Raw genomic sequence first — 20,914 nt, 5'->3', positions numbered from 1 at the left:
TATAACGCAATAACTTCACTTCCAATCAATGTAATGTCGTGAAATTCTCACTGGACAATCGATATAGATAGCAGATTCTAACGCACTAGTCGACATATAGATGGCGCCACCAGGGAGTGCTAGATTCAAAAAGTCCTGTATACTTTGGAAATTACCGTGTATACTATATATTGTTCTCTGTTAGAACCACGTTTTTAGCTAAATGGCTTGCTAAGTCACGCTTAGTACGTCTCAAAGATTGAAAAGCTGCGACCACAACCACGTTACATTACCATCTTTCTTCAATTAACTTTACATCCGATAACTCAACATTAAAATATATTACTTTGATACTCAGCATATATTACACTCTGTAGCAGCTGGAACGTGTTCAAAGTACGGTCCTTATTTGCACCTGTGGTGTACTAAGAATAACACCAATAATGACAATCGATGTTCGGTTGCATTCCCCTAGAAACCACAACTACGTTGCACCTGTAGAATTTAGATCAAATAAATATGTGTTTGCGTGTGTGGATGTCCTCTCGCGTGTGGGTAGTGTTGATTTGTGGGTCCTGTGGAATGTAGCTTCGGTGTGTGTGGTGTATTGATGGTGGCGGTGTATTCGTGTAGTGGCATTAGGGGGGGGGCGGCTTATCTCATTTAGCCATCCCGGCCCCCCTAGGCGAATATTCAGCCTAGCAATCTCTGCAATTGCTGGAGGGTTGCCACCACGTTGCTGAGTCCAGTAGCGGGGCGATGCTGTGGCGCTTTTGGACGACGCCTGGTCGGTGCGAACGCCACTGATAGGGAGCAGGCCGGGCTGCAGTAGTTCGGCGTCGTACCGTCCGGTCTCCTTGCGTTGATCTACCCGTGCTTGGGGCAGCTGGCCGACCTACATCGCGTCGTGGGGTCCTGTGCAGCAGCGTATGATGTGGTCTGCCACACGTGTGGCATAAATCGGCTGAGACACACTCCTGCGTCCCATGCGTGTGCGACAGGCAGTTGAGGCAGTGCTCATGTGCCTGGGCCACACGCTGTCGTTGTGTCGGCGTTAGCTCCTTAAAGAGCCCACAGTGTTGTAGTCGATGTTTCCGGCGACATAGCGGGCATCGGATGCGACGCGGCTCGACTTGAGCGGATGGCGTTGATGGGGCTGCTCGTGAGCCACTACCAGAAGCGGCAGTCGATACAGTCGCATTGGTTGGGCGAAGTGGAGGAGTAGGCCCAGTACGTGCCCCGTTGGTTGCCGACCGAACAGCTGGTGTTGGGATTGTAGGCATGTCCATGTCCATCTTGATCTCTGTAAGAAACTGTATTTGAATATACATGGTAGTATATAAATAGAATGTGTGATTGTGCCACGTTATGTGGCATGACTGGGTCGTCGTATTGACCGACCATTTTTTTGTAATTTTTATTGTTATTGTTAACGGTTGGTTGCGGGTTGCGATTTTATTGATTTATTTTCATTTGTGTTACGGCATTATGTTCGGATTGTTTAGTATCGGATTTTCGTTATTATCCGCGGTTGGTAGAAAGCATAATTTAACCAGCGGTCTGGTGAGTATTCCGTTTTGAGTACGGAGATCAACGACCCGGATGTGGCCGTCTGAGCCATAATGGAGCTTTTCTATACGGCCAAGTCGCCACTCGGTAGGTGGGAGACAATCGTCGTTAATAAGTACACAATCTCCAAGCTTTGGCGCATTTTCTGATGTTTTCCATCGATACCTCTTGTGGAGGTCCTTTAAATAGTCTTCTTTCCATCTGCGACTGAAATTATGATGGAGAATTTTAATTCTTTCCCATCGATTTAATAAGGATAGCGACTCCACGCCTGGCTCAGGTGTGGCCAGAATGGGTGCTCCTTTGAGAAAGTGCCCTGGTGTTAGGGCTGTGAGATCTGAGGGATCTTGCGAGAGTGTTGTTAGTGGCCGTGAATTGAGAACGGCTTCAATGCGAATTAATAGTGTTGTAAATTCTTCGTAATTAAATTTGTAGTTTCCAGCTACCTTTTTTAAGTGGGATTTGAAGCTTTTTACAGCTGATTCCCATAAACCACCCATATGAGGAGCTCTTGGGGGGATGAATTGCCAATTAATGCCTTGGGGGGCGTACTTTTGTACAATCTCAGGGGAGACTTGTTTAATAAAGTCCACAAACTGTTTTTCTGTGGCTCTTTGAGCTCCGATAAAGGTTTTTCCATTGTCGCTCATAAGTTTGGACGGAAAACCGCGTCGTCCGACGAAGCGAGCAAATGCCGCGAGAAAAGCCTCTTTTGTCAGATTAGTACATAGCTCGAGGTGCACTGCTTTTGTCGTAAAACAGACAAAGACAGCCACGTAGCCTTTCATTAGGGTAGGAGATCTTAGCATGGACGCCTTTATCTGAAAAGGCCCAGCAAAATCAACACCTGTGATAGTGAAAGGCAGAGCGAAGTTGCAGCGTTCCGGTGGAAGTGCTGCCATAATCTGCGTCCTCATCTTCTGTTTATGCATAGTGCAGATCTTGCACATGAAAATGCACTTTTTTATTTGAGGCTTAAGCCGTGGAATATAGAACTCTTGGCGGATTATATATTGCATTAGGCGATGTTCCGCGTGCAACATTAGTATATGTACATACTTGAGTAGCAATGTTGCAAGTCGAGACTTCTCTGGTATTATTAGAGGATGGCGTTCGTTATATGTCAGGCTTGAGTTAGCAAGCCGACCATTAGCACGAAGCAGACCTTTCGTATCCAGAAATGGATTTAGTACTAAGAGTGAGCTCTTTTTGTCAATCGGCTTCGATTCTCTTAGTAGTGAAATCTCGCAGCTGAAGTGGCGCGACTGAGTATAAGTGATAAGAGCGACCTTTGCCTTTTCTAGGTCTAGGTGCGTCAATGTATCGCCTTGGGGATATACTGTGCGTATTCCCTTAATTCTAAGTTTGAGTCGCTCTATGAAGTTGAGCATAAGCGATTACCCTGAGGGCTCGAGGGTATGATGAAAATCGCTCAAGGATGTCAGTGTCATCCGATGTCGTGTGAAAAGAGTCGATTTTTCGACTTTCGGGGGCAATTATATTGCGTATGGGCGATCGTGGCCAAGAATCGGGGGATTCTATTAACCATCGAGGGCCATTCCACCAAAGAGTGGTGGTTGCAAGGTGCAGAGGCTTGCACCCCCTTGTACCTAGGTCAGCAGGATTGTCAGCACTGGCCACGTGTCGCCAAGTGGCTGATCCCACTAGGTCAAGGATTTGAGACGTTCGATTGGAAATATACGTCTTCCATGCATGTGGAGGTTTTTCTAACCAGGCTAATACAATTTCGGAATCAGACCAGAGATACAATTTATATTTGGTCATATTTAGATGCGTTTGCACCATGGATACTAGTTTGGCTAGTAGTAGCGCACCACATAGTTCCAGTCGTGGCAGACTTATTGTTTTTAGCGGAGCCACCACTTTGCTTTGGCTACCAGTAGGTGACTGGTGGTCGCTGTGTCAGATTGTGTGCGCACATAGATGGTGGCACAATATGCCTTTTCAGAGGCATCACAGAAGCCATGTAGTTCGACTTTGTGCTCTGGGGCATAATTTATCCATCGTGGGATTTGTATCTGTGAGATATCATTCAGATTACCCGCGAACTGGGACCACTTTTCTAAACGAAGTGGTTTCACTTGTTCATCCCAGTCAGTTCCGTCTAGCCACAATTCTTGTATTAGAATTTTTGCTTGTATCATTATTGGCGAAAGCCATCCTGCGGGGTCGAAAAGTTTTGCCACCGAGGATAAAATTTGCCTCTTTGTTATAGCTGATAGTGCGGATATTGACTCATTAGTGTATGAAAACTGGTCAGATATCGCATTCCATTGTATCCCCAAAGTTTTTGTTGTGCTTTCCTTTTCGAATTTAAGGAAATTAGTGTCTAATAGATTTTCTTTAGGTATGTCTTTTAAAATATTAGGGTGGTTCGCCGTTATCTTTTTCAACGGAAACCCTGCTGTATTGAGCGCTTGTGTCACTTGTGCTAGTGACTCGTATGCCTGTGGAAGATTGTGGCTTCCAGACAGAATGTCGTCTACATACGTTTGTGTTTTCAACACTTGTGTTGCCAGAGGAAATTCTGACTTTGTGTCTTCTGCCAGTTCGTGGAGTGTACGAATGGCGAGGTATGGGGCACAGTTTACGCCAAAGGTAACTGTTTTTAATTTAAAGTCGCGTAGTGGACTATTGGGAGATTTTCGGAAAATAATTCGCTGAAAATCTTGATCATCATTATGTACGACTATTTGTCGATACATTTTCTCAACATCCCCATTGAAAACGTATTTGTATATACGCCAATTTAGTATGAGGAGCATTAAATCTGGCTGAAGCGTGGGTCCCGTAAATAAAATGTCATTTAGGGAATTCCCCGAACTTGATGATTTTGATGCATTAAAGACAACTCTTACCTTTGTGGTTTTTTTGTCTGGCTTTATTACTGCATGATGTGGCAGGTAAAAGGAATTGTATTTACTTTTTATAATTTTTTCGCCAGGGCTGACTTCCTCCATGTGATTTAAATGGAGGTATTCTTCTAAAACCCTATCGTATTCTGGTTTTAGCTCGCCTTTTTTAAGTAGGTTTTTTTCCATACTTAAAAACTGTTGGATAGCAGAGGTACGAGAATGACCTAAGGCGAGTGTGTGGGGAAATTCTGGCTTTAGTGGTAGTCGTACGACGTACCGGCCATTATCTAATCGAGTAGTTGTGGATTTGTAAAAATCCTCACAATATCGATCTTCTGGGGTTGTGATTGATATGGGGGGGAGTTCTTCTAACTCCCAAAACTTCCTGAGTTGTGTATTGAGGTATTCGTTTGAGATTTCCTCAACTTGAGTTGTCATTGTTGTGACTGGTTCCGCAACTAGTCCGCTTAGGACCCATCCGAAAATGGTATTTTGCGCCAGAAGTGTTTTTGTAATTTTCTCAACACCTTCGAGAATAATTTGAGGTATGAGATCGCTGCCTAATAGAATATCTATTTGAGCGGGAGTGTTGCAGTTGGGGTCTGCTAACTTAAGGTGTGAAACCTTTTGCCAATGCTTGCTATTTATATGATAGCTTGGAAGCATGTTTGTTAGTTGCGGTAAGACAATAGCTTCTGCTTGAATGCGCTTATCCGCTTGGGGGGAAATAAGGGTAATGGGGCAGATTTTGTTTGAGTTTTGTACTACTCTTCCGCCCATTCCCGTAATTTCAAAATTAGCTAGTTTTGTTGGCAGTTGTAGCCTACTTTGTGCCCTTGACGCTATAAAAGATCGTTGAGATCCTTGGTCTATTAAGGCCCTAAGTTTAAACAGTTCTCCTCGGTGCTCGATGGAGACCACTGCTGTGGGTAATAATACACTGCTTTGGTTTTCGCTGTGTAGCGTCTGAGTTTTTAAAGCCTTTGAGCAGCATGGTGCTTCTTGGCAATTTTCTGAATTTTGTAAGTCGGGATTTGCTGTTGCAACTAATCCCGCAGCTCTTTTAACATTAGCGTTATTTTGAGCGAAGCTGGAAAAATTTGTAATGTGAAGCATTGAGTTATGTCGTTTATGGCAATAAACGCAATTAAATTTGCTTTCACAATCTTTGAGCGCATGCGCATGAGACAAACAATTGGTACAAAGTTTTTTTGTTCTTACGAAATTGTTTCTTTCGTTAATGTTTAGTTTTTTAAATTTCTCGCAAGATTTCAGCCTGTGCCCTCCTTTACACAGTTCGCATGACGTATGTTTATTTTGTTCGGATGTGAACGCTTGTGTTTTGAAAAAACTACGATTTAAGTTGTTGTTGTTACTCGCTTGGGGTCTACTGAAGCTTCGATTTAGGTCGTGTTGAACGTTTTTAGTTCTGACCATTTTTTTATCTACCCTTTCTGCAATTTCGTATTGGGTAGTTAAGAAATCGTTCATTTGTTGCCACGTTGGGCACTTTCTTCGTGATGAGAGCGATTGCTCCCACAAAAGTAACGATTTTTCTGGTAATGCGGATGTGCATATATTTACCAGAATGGGGTCCCAATTGTCTGTGGGAATATTCTGTGTCGCTAGAACCGACAAGCAATTTGAAACAGTGGATTGAAGTTTTATAAATTCTTCACTTGTTTCTTTTTGAATTTTTGGTAAATTCATTAATATTGTGACTTGTTTGTCGACTAATATTCTTTCGTTTTCGTAACGAGCTTTTAGAGCTTCCCAAGCATAATTGAAATTTTCGTCATTAAGAGCGAACTGTTTGACTAATACCCCTGCTTGACCTTTTGTTTTGTATCGGAGGTGATACAATTTTTGTGCTTGTGATAATTTAGGATGGTTTATGTATACGGCTGTAAACATGTCCCGGAAGGACGGCCATTGTTCATAACCTCCGTGAAATGTTTCTGTATCACATGCTGGCACCTTGAGGTGGATGCCTGAACTCGCCTCTTGGCTTTGAAATTGTGGCAGCTCTACTCTCGGTTGTGGAGTAGGTGCAATTGCTTTAATTAATCTCAATTGATCGGAGATCATAGCTCTCGTTTCCTCGTACTGGTCTAAGCAGTGTTCATATTTGGAGTATGCTGAAGATTTGAAGTTTTCAGGTAGATCTGATTCGTCAGATTCTACAATTGCGTCATACGCAGCTTGGAGACGTGTCCAGAAATTGCTTAGATTTTCTTTTTTGATTTCTAATACCGATTCAGAATTATCTTGAATCGGTGAAGATGAAAACCGAGTGCAGTATCGAATTAGACTGTCACTCTCAGCAATAAATTTAGTATATGAAATATCTTTCAGCTTTTTTTGCTTTGTAGCACCTTGCTTTGAGCGTGTAGCATCAGCAGGTGTACATGGGCTCTTTTCTTCTGAAATCATTTTTTGTACTTTTAAATATTGTGTTGATTTAGATTCCTTAGAATCTCCGTTCATTTAGATAATGTGATAATATTGAAATATATATTTGAGAAAAGAAAAATTCTCTCAGTGTACTTTTGATAACAATAAGTACGCGTGAAATCTTTAAGATAAAAAGTTTTTTTTTGTTGTATACGCAATGTATCAAATAACGAACGCGTTTTTCGTTTTACTTATTCCCGGTGCTTATGTATTTAGCTACTAGTTTGTTCTTGTTTTTGTTTTTTATTTTATTTAATGTTTCGTACTCGTTAGCAAATACTTGCGTATACGAGCGATAATGCAAAAAGGAGAAAAAGGTTGATGACCTTTGTATATAAGTTTGCACAATATGTGCGTGTTTATGTGCATACGTAAGATGCAAAAATTTATTTTTTTGTTTTGTTTTGTTTGCAATCCTGCTTGCTTGTGCTTTAACAAGAACAAGGGGTATTGCTGGACAGGTGCCGATTTGGTCTTTGAATATAAGTATGTGTGTGTGTGAACACTGCAAAAAGCCAATACGTACATGTATGTGCTTTTCTCTCTACCAACTCTTAAAATTTTTTGTTTTATTTTGACCGGCAATTTTTTTTTTTGTTTTTTAATTAGCAAATTTTAAAATTTTTAATAAATTAAAATTTCGCATTTATGGTTTTATTTTTTCCAAATTTTGTAAAATTTGTTAAATTTTAATTTAATTTTGTACCCTATGTACGTTGTATATACCGGCATAGGCAAATTGTATGCCGTATGTATGTATGTATATAATATTTGCCGTACGGATAACGCGGGTATAGAGAATCGGCGAAGTGCAGGTATGCATTTTTGGTTAATATGTAAAAAAGTTATGCTGTTTATACATACATGTGGGTGTATGTCGCATTAATTTTGTTTCTCACTTTGCTTCGGAATGTAAGGTATGTACATATGAAAGTGGTAACTATTGGCATATATGTATGTTTGGTTTTGTTATTTTTCTTTTTTTTTGTTTTCTCTTTTTGAATTTCGCAATTGCCTTAGCTTATTTTTTGCGCAATCCTGCTTATACTGTTGAGTATAAGGGGTATTGCCGGAAAATGTTGTCAAGTGAATACTTGAAATTTTTTTTATTTTTTATTTGTAATGTTGTGTGTTTAGATACACAAATGTAAGCATAAGTAGGCCTTTTAACAGATATGTATATGCCGGTATATATAACCATATATATATATATATATATATATATATGTCATACTATATACCGTTCATACATATATTGAATGTACATATATAATGTACCAAACTGTTTTCGGTTTCCCGGAAATCAACCGTAAGTTCGGACAGTTTGGTAGCAACCGTTCTATTAAAATTTACAGGATCGTATACAGTTTTAGAGAGATCAACTGTAAATATTAACATACATATATGCAAATAAGTATAAATTATTTAAAATAATAGATGGAGTTGATACACTCACTTTGTGCCGCTTCAAGGGACTTTGAGGGCTTTATATGGTTTGGAATTTGGTTGAGCTTATTTTTTTTTGTGCCAATGCGTCCAAGCTGCTTCCTTGTCCGTTTCCTTTCCTGTTTGGTGTTCCTTGTTCCGTTGTTGTTAATTTCCCTTTGTTGGTTGGCCTTTTAGGTCTTTATTATTTTTACTATTATTATTATTTTTTTGTTTCACATTTATAAAAGTTTAATTTTCACAAAGACTATATTTTTTTTGAATCTTCGCGCCCGTGTGAATTTTTTGTTTTTGTTAAATAATATTTCGCGCCCGACTTTTGATATTATTATAATTTTTTTGGTTTTAAGCACTGTCTTGTATGTATGTATTTATATGTTGCTGTGTTTTTTTTGTTTTTTATAACTGGACACACAGTTAAGTTTTGTTATTATTGTAATATTCCTTTTTTTTATTTTTTTTCTTTTTTTTATTTTTTGTTTTTTGGTTTTGATTTGGGAATCTCCCCACGGAACCGTTTTGTGTCCGTTTTTCAAACCGTTTTTTTTTTTTTTTTTATATGTGTGTATGTATATGTCACCTCACGGAACTTTTTTGAAAATTTTTTTTTTTTTTTTTTATGTGTATATGTATGTATATGACACCTTTTATTTTATAATATTTTCTGTATATATTGTATGGGTCACCTCACTTTAATTTTTCACATGAATGTTTGTATATTGGTATGTCACTTTTTACTTATTTTGCCGCTTGAATCTTTTTTGTTTTTTTTTTTTTTTTCAAATAGTGCCTTTCATAGAGGCTCGAAGGACCAATGTTTAGAGCAGCAGTGTCCAATTCACCTTTTATCCTTTAGCACACTTACCACTTTCACTTTCACTTTTAAATAAAACCACTCGGTTAAGGGATAAAAGTAATCAGTTTTAATCAACTCTTAGAACCAGATTGCCGGAATAAGGTGCAATTAACAAGCAAACGTTAATGTTAATTATTTAATTATTGAAGTGTTAGAGAAATGTGCGGATGAGCGAAAAAGCGCGAGGTCAAGCGGCGATGCGTAAGCTCCGTGTGTAGGTCAAAACGAGACTGAAGAAGACCTTTTTGTTGATCCCCCTTTTCACCAGTGTGGTATGTGTTTGCGTGTGTGGATGTCCTCTCGCGTGTGGGTGGTGTTGATGTGTGGGTCGTGTGGAATGTAGCTTCGGTGTGTGTGGTGTATTGATGGTGGCATTAGGGGGGCGGCTTATCTCATTTAGGTTTCTTAGTACAAAAGTTTACATTCGTAACTCCATATAGCGTATTCTGATCATACTTATATACAGTGAGATATATAGTTATTACTAAATTACTTTATACTAGTGATTCAAACATAGCATATTCTAGTAAAACTTAACGCACACTAATTGCTTTATATAATATTGGACAAAAGAGAGTTCGTATTATTTAAAAGTCAAAAACACATTCCATATAATATATCTTCTGGTAAAATTTCATTTTATTACATAATAAAGTTTTCATTTTCGTTGATAGATCGATTAGAGCAAACTTCCAACTGTTTGATCACGTTATTGAATTAGAATTTCTATTGGCTCAAGATAAGTTTTGGTCACGACTATTACCTCTTCATTTCCGCTAAGTTTAGCTATCCCTCTCCTCAGTTCATATTCGTTTTCTTTTTAAATTGGGTTAAACTACAAAATATAGGTCAGTTGCGACCTTTCGTATAAATTATATGATATATACTCATTTCTGACAAATGTAATAAGCGTAGCACCTTGCAATAAATTCTTATTCTTGTAATTAAAAGACAATTAGCGTAAAACGCACATTACTGTGTAAACTCATATTTTGCCTTTGTGGTGAATGCAAGGCAATGAAAAAATGTCAGCCGCCAGTGGCCAAGTGAAAGTAATGGCTTCCCAGCAAATCCAGTTTCAAGTGCTTAGCCTTTTTCGATAATTTCAGATAAGAAATAAGTCCCTTTTTTGAATTTTTAGTTTTTGAATAAACAAGTAAAAACGTGCTAATTACGGCTGTAACCCAACATTTATACTCTGCAATTTGCCGGGATGAAAGTCAAGGAACTCCTTCAGGTGCATAAGGTTTGTTGGACATAGTTTTTATCAATTTAGGCAGAAGGATTCACTGTTATTAATAAAACAAATAAAACGCGCTATCTCAATTTCTTTAGGATAACAAAAAAGCCTAACTGTGTGAGCTTTTGCCGATACATGGGATGAGTAGTCAGCTGAAAGTTCGAAAATCTCTCTATTAGGTAGAAAGGGGTTAAACGAATTATTAATGCGGATCTTTAATCGACTTCCAAGAAGAAGTCAAAATAATTCTCAATATCTTTAGTTCATATATATGTAGTATAACAATTTTTACTAAGGTGTGAGAGGTGAGATGGTTTTCGCGAAATCGTGCAAATTGTAAAAACATGGTTTTCAGAAAACGCTCATCAAAGGTTTGGTAACCAACCTCGAAGCGCTTATTATTTAACTGAAATACCTTTTGAACATCTTCGAAACCGTAGCAAATATGCATTAAACACATTCTGTAGATCTTAAAAGATTATGCTAAAAAAAACGATATTTTTATTTAAACAGTCCGACCCTCTTCAATAGCCAGTGCTCCCCCCAAGGAGCTTCCCAAATTTCATGAAGATAAACTAGATCCTGTCAATGATAATATCGTATTCGATAGGACTTATAAAATTAAATTAAAATATTTTTAGAAAGCTTTCAAAGGCTATGTCTCTCTATTATTTTATAGTAATTAATTCAATATCTTGTCTATATCTCCACCTACGCTACTCAGCGTCTCAAAATTTCAGGAGACATTGTTCAAATATGTACCATACTATATTTTTGAAATATATGATTGTTTACATTAAAAAAAAAAACGAAAAATGCCCTTTTTGTACCTCTGAAACCCACACAAAATCCCTTAAATTGTTGTCAAACGTGGATACTAGCTACACAGTGCTCCGATTTCGGCGTCGGCTCTGACAAATGAATAGTTTTTGGGAGAGAAAAGGACGTGCGCAAAATTTCAAATCGATATCTCAAAAACTAATAAACTTAATGTACCCTGTTCAGAAGATGGGCCTCGAACCCGACCAAGGTGGTTAGTGTGTCCATTCCACACTGCCAATTGGTACTGCAAATGCTTAGCATTCTCAGGGCGCTGATCAACGCATTGATTTGATCCGCTGCGCTTTTGAGCGCCGTGGAGTAAGGCTGTCGTCAGCAGGTACCCACGTAAAACACATCGGACGTTGTACCCTGTTCAGGGTATAAAAACCATAAGAGAATCGCTATTTTATTGTATCAAAAACATTTTTTGAAAACCGGAAACTATGCAAACCAACTGGAAATTCTATATGTAAATATTCGTATGTGTATATACATAAAACCACTCAAACACATACCTTTGAAAACATGCCGCTGGAAGCTAGCTCAACCACAGTTTGCCATCTATTTCAGCACTTAAGTACTTTTAATGCTTAAAAAGGTGAATGTACATATGTACCTTTGCATATACTATATGTATATAGTATATATATTCCTAAATAAATGCATTTGCAAATAACATTCATATCATATATGTACATAAATATACATATGTACATATGGATGTTAAATATACAGTTTTTCTATGGCGACTCTGTGCCATTTACGACCATAAGCAAATACTTAAGTACTTGTGAAAATCATTAAATAAGCATTTGCGCTGACACTAAATGTTGTACTAATGCATTTGTGGCATGTGTTGCGGCTCATTTGTATTTGCCAACTACTTAGTCGCGCTAATGAAAGCGACTTTCCGAACACCGAAGGTGAAAGAGAATGAAAAATCGCTTTAAAGACATAACGGCATAGTAAGATTATAAAGAAAACAGTTAGGTTTAAACTACTAATGTTCACAAGCTTAAAATCTTTACATTGTCTATGCAATACTCTACTTTGGTTTTGCAAAACCATGCGCTCAGGCACATAAAACTTGGCTTCTGCAGTAACATCAGAATATTTGTAAAACTACATACATATGTATGTATGTATGTATGTACGTACTTTGAAGTTGGTCGCCTTGTCGTGGCGAAGGGGCTTAAGTAAGAGTAAAGTGTGCATCCCAAAGGAAACGCACTCTAATCTTACGAACTAAGAGGGACACTTCATAATTCCCACAATAGTGATATGGATGAATAAACCCTAGGTTTTACGCCCATCTCCTATTGTGGAAGTATGAGGATACCCGAACTAACACCACCCTAAGCCAAGGTGTCGAGGTACCCGTGCCGAGGGCTGAATGGTCAGCGGGGGTAATAAATAGCTGATCGCGAACGGTCCCCTCCGATGCCCGGGCGAGGTCGGAGGTATAAAAGCCTTCTCTCCGCATACCGGCTCTGCGGACGAGTGACTACCCTTTCCGGACTACTCGTGGGACCAAACATGAACGCAAACAATACAAAAACAACAACAACAACAACACCAACTACAACAACCAAATTGACGACAACAGCAACGACTAAGGACATGAGCTATCGGAATCCTATAACGGAATCCGATGAGGACGAACTACTTGCCTCCAGCCAGGAGACGAGTAAGAGTACTACCGAACATACCAAACAAAGTATACCGGTAGATACAGCAGTGAAAACCACAGAGGTAAGGGACGAAGCGTCCACCTCCAAGGCTGCCATGAGCACCAACCAAAGTGCACTGGCGGCTAAAAGTGAGAACAAAAAGAAGCGCAAGAAATCCCAAAATCAGCTGAGGAAAAACCGGTACCAGAGGGCGGTCTTCATACTAGGGAAGATAGCCAAAGACCAGGCAGCCGGTACCCCAGTTGATGAGGCTGAAACAAAGCGCCTCAAATCCATCGTAGAGGAATATGAAGGCTACCTGAAAAGGAAGCAATCACAACCTCAAGTAGAGAACAAACTAGAGAGCACTTCTCAAAAGAGAAATCGCTCCATCACAGAGGTACCCGGAACTCAGCCCAAAAAACCGAGGCGGAGTGAAGGAGAACACAGCAGCACAACAACGGCAAGGCATTTCTGCGATGTAGCCAGGGATAGCCTGCAGGTGGCCATTATAGATGGAAATTCCTCCTCTCCGGGCACAATACAGGAGAGATGGGTGGAGATCGACGTCAGATTGTCGAGTATGGTGCTAAGCTATGTACTCGACAATCCTGCGGGTCCTCACCCGGAGTTTGACTCCTCTGAGACCCTCAGGGGCTACAGGGTCATCAAATGCGCGGACCAGGCCTCGCTAGATTTCCTGACGGGTAGTGTTGCTATAATTAGCAACGCCTTCGTAGGCCTCCAATTGAGGCTTATACCCGCCAGGGACATTCCAAAGAGACCTCGTGCTCGCATTTGGTTACCCCCTCTAGAGGAGCCAGGCGAAAAACTCCTGAGGTGCATTAAGCTGCAGAACAAATCTATACCAGGTATAGATGAGTGGCAGCTAATCAAGGAGGAAAAACCTAATAAAGCAAGTAAGCCAATACTAGTGGCCATTTGTGATGAGTCCATTGAGGCTCTGAAGAAGACTGACTACAAAATCAGCTTCGGAATCCGCAAGGCCAGACTAAAAATCTTCCAAGGCGACAAAGCGGCTGACGAAGACGACACGGAAGAGGTCGACGACGCCAGCCAGTTGCTAAGGAATGTGGGCATCGAAGAAACCCGAGATGCCCAATAACAACCTTAGATGTGTACAGATAAACCTGCAGCACTCGAAGAGTGCTACAGCGAATCTGACAACCCTCGTGAACGAGAGGGGCATCGACATCAGCCTAGTACAGGAGCCCTGGGTCAATGATGATTCCATTAAAGGGCTAAACAGCAGCAACTATAACCTGTTTTACACACGGAACAGAGGTAAACCTAGGGCATGCATCCTTATCAATAAAAGTATAAATGCATTTCTTTGTCCTAATTACAGCACAGCAGATATCACAGTGGTAAAGGTGGAACAGAAGGAAAAGCCCTTCTTCTTGGTCTCGGCCTACTTGGCCCATGACGAAGACTTACCACCGGCCCCGCTCGCCAGACTAGTAGAGGAGAACAGGAGGGATGATGTCCTAATAGGGTGTGATGCAAACGCAAGGCACACCGTATGGGGTAGCTCCAATATAAACACCAGAGGTGAGTCACTCTTGCAGTATATTTTGAATAGTAATCTAAGTATTTGCAACAAGGGCGATAAGCCAACATTTACTTTCCCAAGCTCGGATAGGTTTCCGGGGTGGGAGGAAGTGCTTGACCTCACGCTATCAACAGACACAGACAGTCTCGTTGTGGATAACTGGAGGGTATCCGATGAGCCTTCCATGTCGGATCACTCTTGGATACTCTTCAGCATCCGCGAGAAGTACAGTGCGCCTCTCACATACCGGAACCCTAGAAGAACGGCATGGGGAAAATTTACCAGTATAGCAACAAAATGCCTTGAAAAGGGAGGCAACAAGAGTATCAGAAATCCTGAGGAATTAGATTCAGAAGTAGAGAAGTTGGAAAAAATTTTAACCACAACTTTTAATAAATCTACTCCGCTAACAGTTTTGAAAAAGAGAAAGTCTCTTCCTTGGTGGAACAGTGAACTTAAGAGTTTGAGAACACAACTAAGGAAAACTTTCAATGAGAGTTTTAGAACCAAAATCTGGCAGCCATATAAAGACATTATGAAAGAATACAAAAAAGCAGTCAGGAAAGCTAAAAAGGACTCATGGCAATCTTTCTGCACATCGATAGAAAGTTGCAGAGAAGCCGCTAGGCTGAGTAAAATGCTATCCAAAGATCATATTAACACTGCCTACATTAGGGCTGAGGGAAGTGATTGGACCTCCTCGGCAAAAGAGTCTCTGGAGGTACTAATCACAACGCACTTCCCCGGGAGCCAGCAAAAACCTTCAACGAGGGTTCAACCAGAACCACCGCTGAATGCAGCTGACTATCGAAGCCAAATAGTAGACAAAAGTAAAATCAAATATGCCATAAACAGTTTTGCACCATTTAAAGCGGCAGGTCCTGACGGGATTATGCCCATAATGCTGCAAAAACTAGTAGAACCAATGGTTCTAAGGCTTGAAAATATATACAAGGCTAGCATTCAACTATCTTACATCCCAAGAAGTTGGAAAAGGAGTAAAGTTGTGTTCCTTCCAAAACCAGGCAGAAGAACACACGAGAATGCCAAGGATTTTAGACCTATAAGCCTTACCTCCTGTATGCTGAAGGTACTAGAAAGGCTAATAGATCTACACGTAAGAGCAATAATGGCGGAGAAGTTATCGAAGTCCCAACATGCGTACATGAAGGGCCGATCAACCGAAACCGCCCTTCACGAGGTGATAAGTGTAATCGAAAAATCACTACACCACAAACAATACACCATGGCTGCATTTCTAGACATAGAGGGCGCCTTCAACAACATAGAAGTAAATGCGATAATTAATTCTCTGGCACATGGTGGCATAGACGACACTGTGTGCAGATGGATACTATCGATGCTTGAGAATAGGAAGATTATAGCTTCAAACGGCGCTGCAACACAAACAAGCTATGTGAGTAGAGGAACGCCTCAAGGGGGGTCCTCTCTCCGATTCTTTGGGTTGCAGCGCTGAACGAAATACTACTCCAACTAAACGGTGAAGGAGTGAAAGCAGTAGCGTATGCAGACGATATAGTGTTGTTGGTTTCAGGCATGTTTCCTTCAACAGTCAGCGAGATTATGGAAAGAGCACTTCGTAGGTTAAACCTATGGGCTAAAAACAATGGTCTAGGAGTTAACCCGAACAAAACAGAACTGATGCTATTCACTAGCAGAACCAAAATACCTCAGTTTCAACTTCCGGTACTAAACGGTACAACACTCACTCTATCCCCCACAGCTAAATACTTGGGGGTGGAGATTGACACCAAACTGTCCTGGAAAATAAATATAGAAAAAAGAATAAACAAAGCATACATGGCCTACTATACTTGTAAGAAAATCGTCAACAAGAATTGGGGCCTTAAACCAAGTATAATCATGTGGATGTATACGGCTGTCATAAGACCTATACTTACATATGGAGCTCTGGTATGGTGGCCAGCGCTAAACAAACAATACAATATTAGAAAATTAAATGGAATACAAAGAGCAGCATGTGCGGGTGTTACGGGTGCAATCAGGTCATGTCCGACTGATGCGCTCAATGTGATCCTGCATCAACTACCAATGGACATTTTTATTCACAAAACAGCAGCTATTGCGGCGATAAGAATAAAAGAATTGGGAGGTTGGAAACAGCTGAACTACGGACATAGTGTAATTCTAAACAAGTTCACTATTAACAAATCAGACTACATTCTCCCAAAGCTGGATTTCAGTAGACACTTCCAGGTGAGGATACCATCTAGACGAGAATGGAGAAGAGGTTCAATAGTAGAGGAAGATACCACCTCAGTCTATACCGACGGGTCCAAAATGGACTGCGGAGTGGGCACGGGGGTATTCTCCGCTGATCTAGGCATATCTCTCTCTATACGTCTACCGAACTCGGCTAGCATCTTCCAAGCAGAAGTACTAGGCATAGAAAAAGCCTGCGAGGTTCTATTAGAAAACCACGGAAATATACATAAAGCAACTATATTTACGGACAGCCAGGCGGCCCTCCTGGCATTGTCTTCACCCATGACAAATTCCAGTATAGTTCACAGCTGCAAGAGAGCACTAAGCTCAATAAAAGACAAGCTCCAGCTAAACTTGATCTGGGTTCCCGGACACAGGAACTTTTTCGGTAACGAAAAAGCAGACGAGTTGGCAAAGGCAGGAGCTTTCCTCAATGAATCCGAGGCGGAGCTAATACCAAGCCCGCTAGGATCGATAAAAGGAGAGATCAATAGACAATTTCAGCAAATTGCAAACAACAGGTGGAAAAACATTACAAAATGCGTCATAACTAAACAATTATGGCCAACATATGACAGGAAAAGAACAAATGATTTATTAAATAGGTCAAGAAAAAGTATTTACAGAATAACAGCTACCACAACAGGGCACTGGCCATTTGGGGAACATGCGTCCAAAATGGGATTGCCCTACAACGATATCTGCCGTGGCTGCGGAGTAGCAGGGAACAAGGAAACAATCTTCCACTTTCTCTGCGAATGCCCAGCTCTAGCACAGATCCGACACAAAACACTCGGAATCCACCAAGCACCAAATCTTTGAATGGATTTCCACCAAAAGCATATCGGACATAAGTAGTTTCATCGAAACCTCAAAATGGTTTGAGAGAGAAGGTGAAACGTAATAGCAGATACAGGTGGTTCTACGAATAGTGTATCAAAATGGCACTTTCGCCACTTGCGTGAACTTCTACACATGGCTCCATTCTCCAGTTGACTCGCGACTTGGCTCCCACGTCACTGTTGGCAGTCATAACTTCGAAGTCGCAGATAATTTCGTCTATCTTGGAACCAGTATTAACATCAATAACCACGTCAACATTGAAATCCAAAGCAGAATCAATCTTGTCAACAGGTGATATTTTAGACTAAGTAGGCACTTGAGAAGTAAAGCCCCTTCTCGACGAATAAAAACCAAACTCTATAAATCACTCATTATTAACGTCCTGCATTTGATGAGTCGACGTTACGAGTTTTCGAGAGAAAAGTTCTGCGGAAGATTTATACTCCTTTCCGCATTGCCAACGGCGAATACCGCATTCGATCGAGCGATGAGCGGAACATTGGCATAGTTCAGAATTAAGAGACAGACGCTACGAAAATTTTATACTCTCGCATGATAAAGTGATAATCGAGATTTCATTATACGTCATTTACATATTTTTCAAATACCGTATTTTTGTAAAGTTTTATTTCGCTATCATCATTGGTTCCTAATGTATATACTCGTATTATACAGAAAAGGCATCAGATGGAATTCAAAATAGCGTTATATTGGAAGAAGGCGTGCTTGTGAACCGATTTCACCCATATTTCGTACATGTCATCAGGGTGTTAAGAAAATATTATATACCGAATTTCATTGAAATCGGTTGAGTAGTTCCTGAGATATGGTTTTTGGTCCATAAGTGGGCGAGGCCACGCCCATTTTCAATTTTTAAATAAAGCCTGGGAGCAGCTTCCTTCTGCCATTTCTTCCGTAAAATTTAGTGTTTCTGACGTTTTTTGTTAGTCGGTTAACGCATTTTTAGTGATTTTCAACATAACCTTTGTATGGGAGGTGGGCGTGGTTATTATCCGATTTATTCCATTTTTGAACTGTATATGGAAATAACTGAAGAAAACGACTGTGTAGAGTTTAGTTGACATAGCTATAGTAGTTTCCGAGATATGTACAAAAAACTTAGTAGGGGGCGGGGCCACGTCCATTTTAAAAAAGAAAATTGCGTCCAAATATGCCCCTCCCTAATGCGATCCTTTGTGCCAAATTTCACTTTAATATCTTTATTTATGGCTTAGTTATGACACTTTATAGGTTTTCGGTTTCCGCCATTTTGTGGGCGTGGCAGTGGGCCGATTTCGCCCATCTTCGAACATAACCTTCTTATGGAGCCAAGGAATACGTGTACCAAGTTTCATCATGATATCTCAATTTTTACTCAAGTTACAGCTTGCACGGACGGACGGACAGACAGACATCCGGATTTCGACTCTACTCGTCACCCTGACCACTTTGGTATATATAACCCTATATCTGACTCTTTTAGTTTTAGGACTTACAAACAACCGTTATGTGAACAAAACTAGAATACTCTCTTTAGCAACTTTGTTGCGAGAGTATAAAAATTTGGTTATTGTAGATTTACTGTTTAGGAGATACGTACTACTGGGATCAAATTGAAAAGGGAGTTTTGAATTTATACTTCTTGGTGGTTACGAGTTTGCCTGATTTACCTTCGTATAACTTCTGGCTATTTAGCAAATTCTAATGACCACTCCGAGGACACCGTTTTGACAAAATTGAGGATATAAAAGCTGAATCGAAGGACGCCTCTGATCGCCATCAAGAAGAAAGATTTTTCCAAGTGCTATGATGACTGAAAAATTCGTTGGTATAAGAGTATTGCAGCAGGCGGGGATTACTTTGAAGGAGAAGAAATGGACAAAATTCACCTTTCAACCAAGCTCATTTTTTCAAAACTTTTTGCTAAGAGGTGCCCCTTGCTACTACGATGTACTGTGTCAAATTTCAGTTTTATATTTTAATTCAGTGCTAAGTTGTGGCACTTTATAGGTTTTCGGCTAATGTCGATTTGTGGGCGTGGCAGTGGTCCGATTACGCTCATCCACGAACCCGTAATTTCTTTGTACTTAGTAACCCTTTTACCTAGTTACATCGAGACATCTCAATTTTTAATCAAGTTACTGCTCGCATGGACGAACGGATGGCCGGATTTCAACTTTTCTTGTCATCCTCATCATTTGGGTATATATAACTCTATATTTATCTCGCTTTGTTTTAGGTGATACGTACTTTCCGTTAGGTGAACTCTGCAGAAACTGGTTGCAAGAGTATACAAACAAAGAAATTGTGTAAAGAAATCGCAAAAGCGCAGAAAGCCGAACTTCTGAAATTTTGATTAAAAAAAAATTCCAAAAAAACATTTATTGAAAAACAACGTTTACTAGTTAACTCATAACATGCTTGTTTTATGTCTCAAATATTTGTATTATGTTAAAATCATTCTAATTAAACCGATTATCTTAATTTTTAGCGATTTAACCTGTGGTTAGTGCAGCTTTAACGCGGTCACGGCAACTTTTTAAAAAGTTTTTAACCACAAATATTCCAAGTTATTCTGATACACTACATCGTTATGACTTCTCTTACGACTTTCAGTGGCGTTGCTAGAGGTTTAGTCAGCCTACAGCAGAGTCAATTCTTTTAGAAAAAGTTTGTTTTCCTTACATTATTTAGAACAGCAAACAAATTATCGCACAGGGGCGAGTGTTAAGCGAATTTGTGGTTTTCACAAATATTTTTCTTGATAAGGAATTAAAATACGATATAAGTTTCTTAAGGCGTACAGATTCGATATTATATTTGATTATTTCAGTAAGTGTAAGTGAGCTGGTCTGCAAGCCCGATTTATTTTGGAGGAATTATAATAAGAGCAACAGAAAATTAATAAATATGAACAAATTAAAAGAAGGCAATTTGTATGTAATACTCGCCTGCATACTATGTCAACTGATCATAAACAACAAATTTCTGTTGGCGCACACTACCGAAATGAAGTCAATCAAAACTACTGTTGAACCATTATCCACATGGCCCCTCGATTTCTATAGCGATGAGAATACGACTTGTGATTGCGATAGCAAAAGTTGTGAATGTAGTATTGTCGACGGAATCAATATTATTTACCTCAATTTTTTTGGAGGACTTCGAGAGTTGTTGGTAAGGTGTAACACTATAGACGCAGAAACTAATATCGATTTCCTACTCAAACATAAATTTCAGTCAATGTTACTAAAAACAAGTTATATCGAAGTGATAGATTGCCAACATTTTACACACGAAATCTACATTAATGACACAGTGCGGTTAATTCTAATAACA

At 39.9% G+C, this 20,914-nt stretch overlaps 2 protein-coding genes across 2 annotated transcripts; one reads left to right on the top strand and one right to left on the bottom strand.

Annotated features, from left to right (window-relative positions):
- Positions 1 to 624: 624 nt before the first annotated feature.
- Positions 625 to 8,393, bottom strand: LOC126752685 (uncharacterized). The gene is made up of 2 exons (XM_050463653.1): positions 8,335 to 8,393; positions 625 to 1,282 (listed from the first exon to the last, which is right to left on the bottom strand). Exon 2 carries the CDS (start codon positions 1,272 to 1,274, stop codon positions 678 to 680), a length of 597 nt encoding a protein of 198 aa, XP_050319610.1. The 5' UTR covers positions 1,275 to 1,282; positions 8,335 to 8,393; the 3' UTR covers positions 625 to 677.
- Positions 8,394 to 12,659: 4,266 nt separating this feature from the next.
- Positions 12,660 to 15,926, top strand: LOC126752609 (uncharacterized). The gene is made up of 2 exons (XM_050463545.1): positions 12,660 to 14,217; positions 14,282 to 15,926. The coding sequence occupies exon 1, from the start codon at positions 12,683 to 12,685 to the stop codon at positions 14,036 to 14,038; it is 1,356 nt and encodes a 451-aa protein (XP_050319502.1). The 5' UTR covers positions 12,660 to 12,682; the 3' UTR covers positions 14,039 to 14,217; positions 14,282 to 15,926.
- Positions 15,927 to 20,914: the final 4,988 nt, after the last annotated feature.

This window comes from Bactrocera neohumeralis, chromosome 3 (genome assembly GCF_024586455.1).
Source record: "Bactrocera neohumeralis isolate Rockhampton chromosome 3, APGP_CSIRO_Bneo_wtdbg2-racon-allhic-juicebox.fasta_v2, whole genome shotgun sequence".
Taxonomy (NCBI): Eukaryota; Metazoa; Arthropoda; class Insecta; order Diptera; family Tephritidae; genus Bactrocera; species Bactrocera neohumeralis.
Note: the sequence above shows the minus strand (reverse complement) of the source record. Positions and strands in the feature narration are given on the sequence as shown.

What these genes read in the sequence shown, in the direction of transcription:
- LOC126752685 (XM_050463653.1), bottom strand. Translation starts at nt 1,274, where the DNA reads ATGGACATGGACATGCCTACAATCCCAACACCAGCTGTTCGGTCGGCA.
- LOC126752609 (XM_050463545.1), top strand. Translation starts at nt 12,683, where the DNA reads ATGCCCGGGCGAGGTCGGAGGTATAAAAGCCTTCTCTCCGCATACCGG.